Genomic DNA, 9,831 nt, shown 5'->3' with positions numbered 1-9,831 from the left:
TTAAGTGGGATTTGCAAAAAGTTAAAATATTTATGTTAAGGGTTATGTTTTTAATCTAAAGCCAATCAAACACAGCCTATATTATTCACTGTTTACATAATCTACTGTATAAGAGATTGGAAGTCATCACTAAGGAGTGTGAATATATGGAAAATAAAATAATCAGATATTAAAGTGATTATATATTCAAATGCTAGTACTGTACTAAAAAATGGGAAAAGTGGGGAAAAAACAAAATATTGTATAATAATTGCCTTGGGTGTTTTTTTTTTAATCAGAGATGCAAATAAACATTTCTCTTTTTTTGCACTGATTAATCTTCTCTATTTTTTTATCTAACACTTCAAGTTTTCATCATCATCATCACCACCATCATCATCATCATCATCATCATCATCATCATAGAACAATAATTTCATAAGTGTTAGCTTCAGCAACAGGTGAAAAAAATTGGGAACATATGACAACTATAAATCATAACGCATGGTAAAATCTTTACAGCGCCAAGTTTTATAGGTCAAGCTTAAAAGCAAAAAAATGAAAATAGTTCAAAGACCTGATGTGCTAGAAAAGGTAAAGACATTTAAAAATAAATCAGAAAATGCATCTTGGGACACATAAAACCATCTCTGATTAAAATTTGCTGTTGATTCGTGTAATAAATAAGTAATAAAGTATAAGGCAGATAATGACTGCCATTATAATTGTGTAAAATGTATGATTGATGAGCAGTGATTTGGGACACACCGGAGCCATAAAATAAGTGAAACATACGCACTTGGCAAATGATGAGCCATTTAATAAAGACTGAACATGCATGTCCACACTTTATCAACAGAGTATAGACTTGTTTTTGTGGGTTAAGTGTGCAAAACACATACAGACACTCCAAACAGGCACAATTAGCATCAGAACACTTTGGTTTCCTGAATTCATGGGCCCTTTTTTTCTTTTCTTTTCAATCCAAATGTTATCCACGTCACCTTCCAGAGCATCTTCACATTCTCATCGGGGATGCACCAATTTTGGGGAAAATAATACAGTATTGTTGATGTTCATTGGGCCACAATGTTGGCTACACCTGCACAATCTGATAAGAGCTAATATAAAAGTTGTTTTAAAAATTCTGACTTGAAGATTGTAATGCACACATTCAATTGATTGTTTTTTTAAGGTCCCCATAGAAGAACAGATTTTTTTTTTACCAAGCATAAGCTAACCCAAAAACAGTACACTCAAAATGCACACATTATTTCAGAATGCCCCTAGATGACACATTTTTCTACATATCTGTCAGGTGTCTTCAAAGGTGAGTACGGTAGTTTAACTTGTTTTAATTTATTATAAAATGGTTAACTTATTTTGGTACTTGTATGACAGAATGTTACTTAAAACATTGTTAGCTAGCTATTTATGAATAAATTACCATTACATTATACCCTATGGGAAAATTTGTCAGGAATGAAAACAAATAGGAAGCATGATTTTAATATTAGTGCACCCCCTGTGTTGTCAAAAGTACTTTGACAGATGTGTTCATTGTCAAACGGGCTTTAAGGCCTCATTATCATACCACACAAATCAAGCTACTCAATAGAAAGAAAGCAATCATCCCAGTTGTCATGGCAATCTCCAGAAAAACACCGGCAATGTGTGCTAAAGTTAAATCACGACACTGTATATGGTTCATAATCAAAATAAAACAACACCACATAAACAAACAGCTGCCACAAACCATTGTCTCACTTCTTAAAAATCTTGAGACCACCTATCAAAACAAGAACAATTAACCTTGCTACGTTTCTGGTAACTTAAATGTAATATACATTTGAAGAAGATACGTGGTGCCAAGCTGGTAGAGTATGGTGGTCGAAAGTCTTTTAAAGGCATGTACTGTACTGTGCAAATGGGTGCAGTTCTTTCACTAAGCCACATCCTAGAAAACTACACTGGCTAATCACAGCCGAGCACAATGGGCAAATGCCGAGCAAATGGCACTTTGTTGAATTCAAGGAGGCATTTTATGATTGGGGATTGGGACCACGTGGGTCGGCTAAATATGCAGACGGGAACTTGGTGGCAGTTAGGCGATGCCGAGCTCTGCTATTTGGTCCGGAGGGACAAACAGATAGACGGACAGCGGAAGGGTACCCCGGCTGTAGATGGAAGGCGATAAATGGACCGGGAATTTTTCAGAAAATGCCCAGCTCTGGTCATCAGACTTTGGAAGATCACCAAACACGCATTTTGTTTTGTCTGCTCTATAGTAAACTATGTATTTTATTCTCTGCAAAACAATGCCACGCTGTTGTCAACTCAGAAATAAAACTAACATTATGCTATTAACGTAAGGTTTAGCTAGTTAAGCTAATTCGGTTATCAACGTGCTCGTGGCTGCACCAATTCTAAAGGCCTATTGCTTTTTTTTCTTTGTAATTATCAAGAAGATAGCTATATGTAGGAAAAGAACATCTAACCTTTAAATTAACATTTTCCCTTTAATGTGTGGTGGTTGACTCGATTTTTCTGCAGTATAAATGCATATTAAGTTTCCTTTTTTTTTTTTTGCATCATTTCCTTGTGTCACTTTGATATGACGATTGTACATTTCAAAGCAGGGGTCTCAAACTCCGGTCCTCGCGGACCACGTTCGTATGTGTTTTAGACACACCTGATTCAAATAATCAGCAAGACAGCTCATCAGCAAGTCCTGCAGGGGCCTGATAACGATCCTGATCTTTCATCTGTGTTTTTCCTTTTTTTTTTACCTAACAGCAGCACACTTACCGTAATTCATGTGCTATATTTTGAACATGAATTAGTATTCACTCATATCAAAAACTTCCCATGCTCGATTTGCATTTAGGAGAGTGATCTGAAACGGGCACTGTGATACTTAGTGGGATGAGTCTGGTAAAGCTGAAAAGCTAAACATTTACTCAACAACACACATACAGTATATAGCACAAGATAGGTTTCTACTGAACTTCAAAAACAAATACCTACTTGTTCCTTCCACTTTAAGCCAATTTCACCTTCAAGTATTCTATTGCTTATGTGTTCCGTCCTTCACTCAAAGACACTGAACAGCGGGAATTCGGCCTGCTCCGGTTGCAGCAGGTCCACCAGGAAGCAGACTGTCCCAGACAGCCCTTCGAACAGGCTGCACACGCTGGTGACGGAGCGCGAGCCCGCCTTGAACTCCTCCGTGAACAGGAACTCTGCAAACCTTTGTGAAGGGAAAGCCAAATGTTGATAAAGAATGTTGTGATGGAGAGAGAGCACAAACAATTATGGATCACTTTATTTGGTACACCTAGATTGCTGGCTGTTTCCCACCCCTCTTCTTTCGCCTGGGCAGAAGATGCGTGGCAGTGCAACCACAACTGTGGACTACTTGGGAGGGTGTACAAAGGACTTGTGGACTTCTTTACTGCTAGTTGATAGCTTGCTTTTGACGTAACAACCAATCACGGCTCACCTGTTCTCCGAAGCTAAGCAATTATTGGTGGTTATCTGAACCCTGAGCAACTGTGATATCATTTTCAGTTGATAGCCAGTGGCAAAATGGCCGCCCCTTAGATATGGACAAAAACGGGTGGATTTGACAGCTTAACTCACGTCCACAAAAGCAATAATAATCAGAATGTCGTGTTTTGACGAGTGGAGGTGCATAGAACATATTGTAAAGTTTTTTTTTGGTGTGTGTGTGTGGGAGGGGCGGGGGGTGTTGGCTTCATCTTTAAAGAATCCATCTATGTCAAAGTAGAAAAGCAGTGTCTAAATCAGGTGCCACCAACATTGTGCCTGTGGGCCCGTAGCCTCCCGAGCCTCCGTCTGAGGCAATAAAAAAAAAGCTCACCGGTAGTGGGACATTGTGAATTTCAAGGAATGTTGCAGGAGTGATCATTTTAACACTAGGAGATACAGTACAGCAATAGAGATTTTGATATTTATATTTCCTAACCATTGTGAGAAATCATTAACATGGGCAGTGATTTCACACAAATGAATATTATTCATTATTCATAACAGAAGAAAATTTGATTAAAGTTCATTTGAATGATTTGTTATTTCAGAAGTGTGTATCAAACTGGTAGCCCTTCACACAAATCCGTCGCCAAAAAAAAGCTCTCAGTTTCCAAAAGGTTTAAATCGAGGAGGTTTGAGGCATCACCTGTGTGTCGTCTGGCTAAATCAATGAACTGACATCCCTGCCCCCAAAAGATCTCTCATTTCACAGCAAGCATTCCCCCATCGAATTGTTTTGCTGCAAGGCGAATGATCTGCCGAACAGCCACCTTACTCTCGAGCCATAAATACTAAGACACCACACCTAAAACTTTTAGAACTGAAGCCTTTTGGATTAAAGGCGACATGTCATCAAGGACAAGTCACCTGCCTCAGTTCAACAATGTTGATGAATACCATGAATCTACACAGACACATTGTTGTTATTCTTGTGATTGTTAACTGAAAACAAGATCAGACATGGCATCTGTAAAGCTGAATTTTACAGTTAATAACTACCTTGACGGTGTCAATCAAAGCCGAGCATTTATCTTTGTGAAAGCAAATGAAGGATCCAGCTCTGGTATTGGATGTTCGGTATAGTGTGCGCAATGGGATTCTTGCCTCTGAGCTCGGTAGATGTATTTGGAGTTGCCGGTGAGGCGGTAGAGCAACAGGAAGACGTAAGCGCTGCCGGCAACGCCGTGGCAGATGCCAGGTCCTTTCTTCAGTAGACCTTTCTGCCACACCAGTTCACCACTGCGGATGCACGTGTCCAAATACTGCGGCTTTTTGTTAATCAAGTAGGCCTTAGCGAAAAGATACGCCACACCTGCGGTTGGAACAGATGCCAGGTCCTTTCAGTAGCATTTCAGGAGGCATCGGTGAGTGAGGATTTGTAGACACGTTTCCACCAAGCAGAACAGTTTGGTTCAGAGCGGTATTGGCATTTCTTTGATTGACAACTGAAGAGGGCTTGCGGAACATTTGCTTAGCAAATAATTTGTTACAGTTGAGGATCTGGATCAAGGTTCGGACATTATGTTGTTGTTTTTTTATTTTACTTTTGGCTGTCACAAACCATTTGTATTGTTGAAAAAAAATGCTAATTTGTAAAATGCATCTCTACATGCACACACACAGTATAAATAGTAGCGTAAAGAAAAGGCAACCCCAACATATTATTTACAATAATATGTTCTATGCGATTCTAGTCGTCAAAATACGGCATTCTGATTAATATTGCATTTGTGGAATATGAGTTAAGCAGTAAAATCCACCCAATTTTGTCCATATCTGGGGGCGGCAATTTTGTCAATTTATGTCGACTGAAATTGACATCACAGTTGCTCAGGGCTCAGGTAACCACCAATCATGGCTCAGCTTCAGAAAACAGGTGACTGTGATTGGTCGTTACCTGAGCTCCGAGCATTTGTGATGTCATTTCCAGTCGACAGAAGTGACAAAATGGCTGCCCCCTGAGATGGCTAAAAACGGGTGGATTTTGCTGTTTAACTCATATTCCACGAACGCAATATTAATCAGAATGCCGTGATTTGACTAGTAGAGGTTTATAGAACATATTTTTGTGAAGACATTTTGGGGGTTGACTTCGACATCAAAGTGGAAATCAACCCAAACAAAATTTTTTCAAAAATATGTTCCCAGCAGGCCCACTAGTTGAAACATGGCATTCTGATTAATATTGCGTTTGTGGAATATGAGTTAAGCAGCAAAATCCACCCCTTTTTAGCCGTCTCAGGGGGCGGCCATTTTGTCACTTCTGTCAACTGAAAATGACATCACAACTGCTCAGGGCTCAGGTAACGACCAATCACAGCTCAGCTTCAGAAAACAGGTCAGCTGCGATTGGTTGTTACCGAGCCCTGAAAAACTAGTGAATTAACTCTTTTCAACAAACGCAATATTTATCAGAATGCCTTGTTTCAACTTGTGGGCTTGCATAGAACATATTCTTGAAAAAGATGACTTTCCCTTTAAGGGTGAAGCGCTACACATACACATTTGTGAGTTGATTAGTCCATAGATATTGGTCGTTTCCTTAGTGTACTGGATTGTACAACTTGGTGGGAAGGTGGCATTCTAAATAAGAGTATAAGAGAACCTGGAGCGCCGTGACACCAGTGGACCAGCTCGTTCTCGCGCTCGATGATGGCGCCCAGCTCGGCAGGCCAGTTGCAATTCTGCTCCTGGTTCATGAGGAAATCGACGCTCTGCCACACCAGATCCTTGTCGGCGCCACTCAGCAGGTCCTGGTAGCTCAGCAACATCTGCAGTACCGACGACAAGCCGTGGGCGGCGCCTAGCGAGGGTGGAAAGTGGAAGACATGCAAAACTAAACCAAAAACAAGGCATGCAGGGATGTACCATGCCGAGCGCACGCACGCAACCTGAAGCACGCAAGCAAGTTAACAAAGGATTACTGAAGGACTGGCTCCTGATTCACATTGAAAACATGCAGGGAAAACACAGCTCTTTTAAAACAGCGAAAAGCAGCTGTCTGTGAATTCCCTTCAGATTTTTCCATGAAGTTAAATCCATAATCCGTTTTGGTAAACATGCAGCAGGATCATAACCACAGCCAGGTCCTGAATCATTATTTTGTGTCAAAAAGATGTCGTTGGTGTGTCACTTGTTGTTTCGACCTCATGCAAGTATGGCTTACTATGAACTGTGTATACTGTAGGTGTGATAGTTACTGAGGCGCTCGGGTGACGTCATCTGATGCAAATCAAGGAAAGGACAGTTATCTTCACACATGCTGCTCTCGCCCCGTTAATAATTCTTTGTTGAAATAGAAATTCAGACACAACACATGCTTATTTACAATACAAATATACAATGATGACTTTTTGTGAATTTTACATTTTTGTACAGGGTTATTTTAGGATATATTTTTAGAATATATAGAGTATAAAAACTGCAAATACTGTTATATTTTCAATGTTGAATTTTGTTTTGAGCCTACTGGGTACATTCCGGCGATTGACATTCAAACCCATCCAAACACAGTATTTCTATTATCATCAAGCCAAAACAAAGTATACATGCAGTCAATTGCAGAGCAGGGATCCCTTAATTGATAGTTTTCCCCCACATCAATTTAAGATCAAATAATGGCTCCAGGAAACAATAAACATTTCCACACAATCTATCTTAATGATCATTTCATTAATTATTATAACCCTCACTTTCACTCAAATGTAAGTTGTTCTTACCAAGGTACTCTGTCCCATAGTAGGAGTACATGAGGGGGAAAGGCTTTCGCTTCTTCCTGGCGTACTGTTTCCCCGACTCGATGATGGCCTGGCAGATTGACTTGATTTGATCCTTGCTGAGAATCTGCAGGGTAAACACACAAGTTATACATGTTATAGTTCATTTTCAGATTTCACGATCTCAGTATATTGCATATAAATTGCAGAGAAGGCGTAAAGTTGTTATTCCAAGTACAGTATCAATGCACTGAGAGGACAGACTGGTGGGGAAGTAATCTCACCTCAATGCCCAGCTTCTGTTTGAGGACCAGGGCGGCGCACAAGTAGCCCGCCCGCCCCACAAACAGCTCATCGGAACCGCACTCCAGGAAATGGATGGGCGCGCACACCTCCCACAGGTTTCGAAATTTCGTCAGCGGCTTTACGAAGTCGGCCAAACCCAGGGACTTGTAGATCATCGCGGCCGCGGCGTACACGCCCGCTCCGCCGAGTAGGAAGGCGGCGCGCATGCTCCTGTCCGGCTCGGCGTCCGCAGAGCGCAGTGACTTGTCGATGATGCGCTTGGCCGCCTTAAGGTACGCGTCGCGCCGCTCGGAGAACAGCGGACACTCGCTGACGTGGTAAAGCATGTACGCTACGCCGGCCGGACCGTCGTACAGCCCGCCGTCGCAGTCGTCCACGTCGCTTGATATAGGGGCGTTTGTTAGGATCCTGTCCACCGTTGCCACCACGACAGGAACCACCGTTTCGGCCCCGTGGTCGGGCAAAAGGGCGCCCTTGTCCGAAAAGCGGTTGGCGAAGCAGCGGGTGTTCTCCATCCCCGGAGGAAGAGGCCGAAGACGGCGGCGCCCGGGAATTGTTTTTCTGTCTGCCTGAAGTATCCAAGGATGGGAAGACGTGGAGAAATATTGGTCCAATCCCGTCAACCCTGAGCTGATTGGTCATCACCAGTGATGGTTTGGGTTCAGATTGGATGGTGGAGCTGACTCTTAATAACATTACCCTAAATTACCTGTTGAAATAAGATCAGATCGGCCACTTTATTCTGTACAAACAAATAATGCCATTCTCAGTGGCGTGCAGAGGACAGTGGAAGGATTTTGATGCCCCCCCAAAAATGTGCCTCCCAGAATCAATGTTGCTCTACATATTGTCACTTGTCATCAAATGTAGTGTTCTATTGATTTTTTTGCAGTTTACATCTTTCTACACGTGTGAGAAGTGTTCAAAAAAATCAGACGTTCAATGTTCTGCGACCAACTTATTCATCATTCAGTGTTTCATTGCATTAAAATATTCATATCACGGTGTCTAATTTATCATAAACTTACAAATGTAAGCATGGTTAAACAGCATCCTGGGGAGAACTGTGTGGGACAATGGAGTGTGTCTTGTTTTGGAAAGGAAGTGACCTTTCTCACCACTAGGGGAAGCCAACTGGCGCTGTCCACGATGCTACAAAGGCTACTGCGCTTAAAAGACACAGATGAGATGGTATGTATACACTATATTATAAAACCACTGCAACCATGCATTTTAGTCAAACATTTCGGAGGTTTTTGTAGAAAGAGAGGTATAAAAGTGATTCTTTTTTTGGTCCATTGTGACGTCAAATTGATATAAAAGAGTCACATAGAATAGTCACATAGTCACAGGGTTGCGAGCGCAGAGAAACTTCCATCTGAAAAGCCACTATGCTGACTGGAAACTAACAGACTCTTACACAACTCACCCTTTAAAGCACACTAACCAGGAAGTTGGAGCCCCTTCTCCCTCTCATACGGCCACTCGAGAACACACCCCCAAGCATGGTCACATCACCCCCGCTCTCATCCCAGGCCATGATTACGCTCCGCATTCGTTGTGCATAACAATAGCGCACCTAGTGAACCTGCAGCTGTGAAAAAGTGCTTAGGGAAGTTACGAATGCATATTTACACACAAGTTTGGACAATGTTTTCACTTCCAAAGTGTAACACAGTCTGGTAAATTTACAGGTTCTCATTAAAAAAAAAAAGTTAACTTGTTGCCATCAATTCATTTGCAAAACCTTTTGTACAGAAACATTTTAGCATTCAAAAGTGTGAAAATGTTAACCAATGTACAATAAAGTGTAAATCTACTCATCATTTTGAGAAGCAACAGGAAAGTGTTTTAATCTCTAGTTGTTATTGATCTCCTTACTTTCAGACACTTTGCTGTTACATCTGTGAATTGTGTTGTAGTAAATTACATTGCTCATATTGTATTGAGCATTTGTTGCCATTACTGGTTCCCCCAAAACATCATTTAATCCTGAACAGCGCAGCACAAAGCCCAAGTGGTTAGCATGTTGGATCACAATTTTGAGGTTTGTGGTTCGAATCTCAGCTCCGGCCTTCCTGCGCTTAGTGTGCATGTTCTTTGTCTTCCTATCATATTCCAAAAATGTCTGTTCGATTCATGGAGGACTCTAAATTGCTCATTGATGTAAATGATGGACCGGTCCAGAGTGTACACCCCTGCCTTTAGCCCTAAATCGGTCGGCTAAGAGAGGCTGGAGTTCATCCGTAATCCTAATGAGAAAATACAAGCGGAATGG

The 9,831-nt window shown here is 41.4% G+C and overlaps 1 protein-coding gene across 1 annotated transcript; it reads right to left on the bottom strand.

Moving 5' to 3' along the window:
- Positions 1–783: 783 nt before the first annotated feature.
- LOC147136319 (lanC-like protein 3) lies at positions 784–8,423 on the bottom strand. Its single transcript, XM_086052551.1, has 5 exons — positions 7,532–8,423; positions 7,251–7,374; positions 6,137–6,334; positions 4,636–4,843; positions 784–3,229 (listed from the first exon to the last, which is right to left on the bottom strand). Exons 1-5 carry the CDS (start codon positions 8,066–8,068, stop codon positions 3,070–3,072), a joined length of 1,227 nt encoding a protein of 408 aa, XP_085908677.1. The 5' UTR covers positions 8,069–8,423; the 3' UTR covers positions 784–3,069.
- Between the last annotated feature and the right edge of the window lie 1,408 nt (positions 8,424–9,831).

Source organism: Filicampus tigris, chromosome 14 (assembly GCF_054856515.1).
Source record: "Filicampus tigris isolate MCC_2025a chromosome 14, RoL_Ftig_1.0, whole genome shotgun sequence".
Taxonomy (NCBI): Eukaryota; Metazoa; Chordata; class Actinopteri; order Syngnathiformes; family Syngnathidae; genus Filicampus; species Filicampus tigris.
The sequence above is the reverse complement of the archived record's forward strand: the minus strand, read 5'-3'. Positions and strand labels throughout refer to the sequence as shown.

Excerpts from the sequence above, each read along its gene's own strand:
- LOC147136319 (XM_086052551.1), bottom strand. The coding sequence starts at position 8,068 with ATGGAGAACACCCGCTGCTTCGCCAACCGCTTTTCGGACAAGGGCGCC. Across the intron at positions 6,335-7,250 it reads CTATGGGACAGAGTACCTTG|GCGCCGCCCACGGCTTGTCG; the intron begins GTAAGAACAACT and ends CACCCTCGCTAG. Across the intron at positions 3,230-4,635 it reads TACATCTACCGAGCTCAGAG|GTTTGCAGAGTTCCTGTTCA; the intron begins GCAAGAATCCCA and ends CCCTTCACAAAG.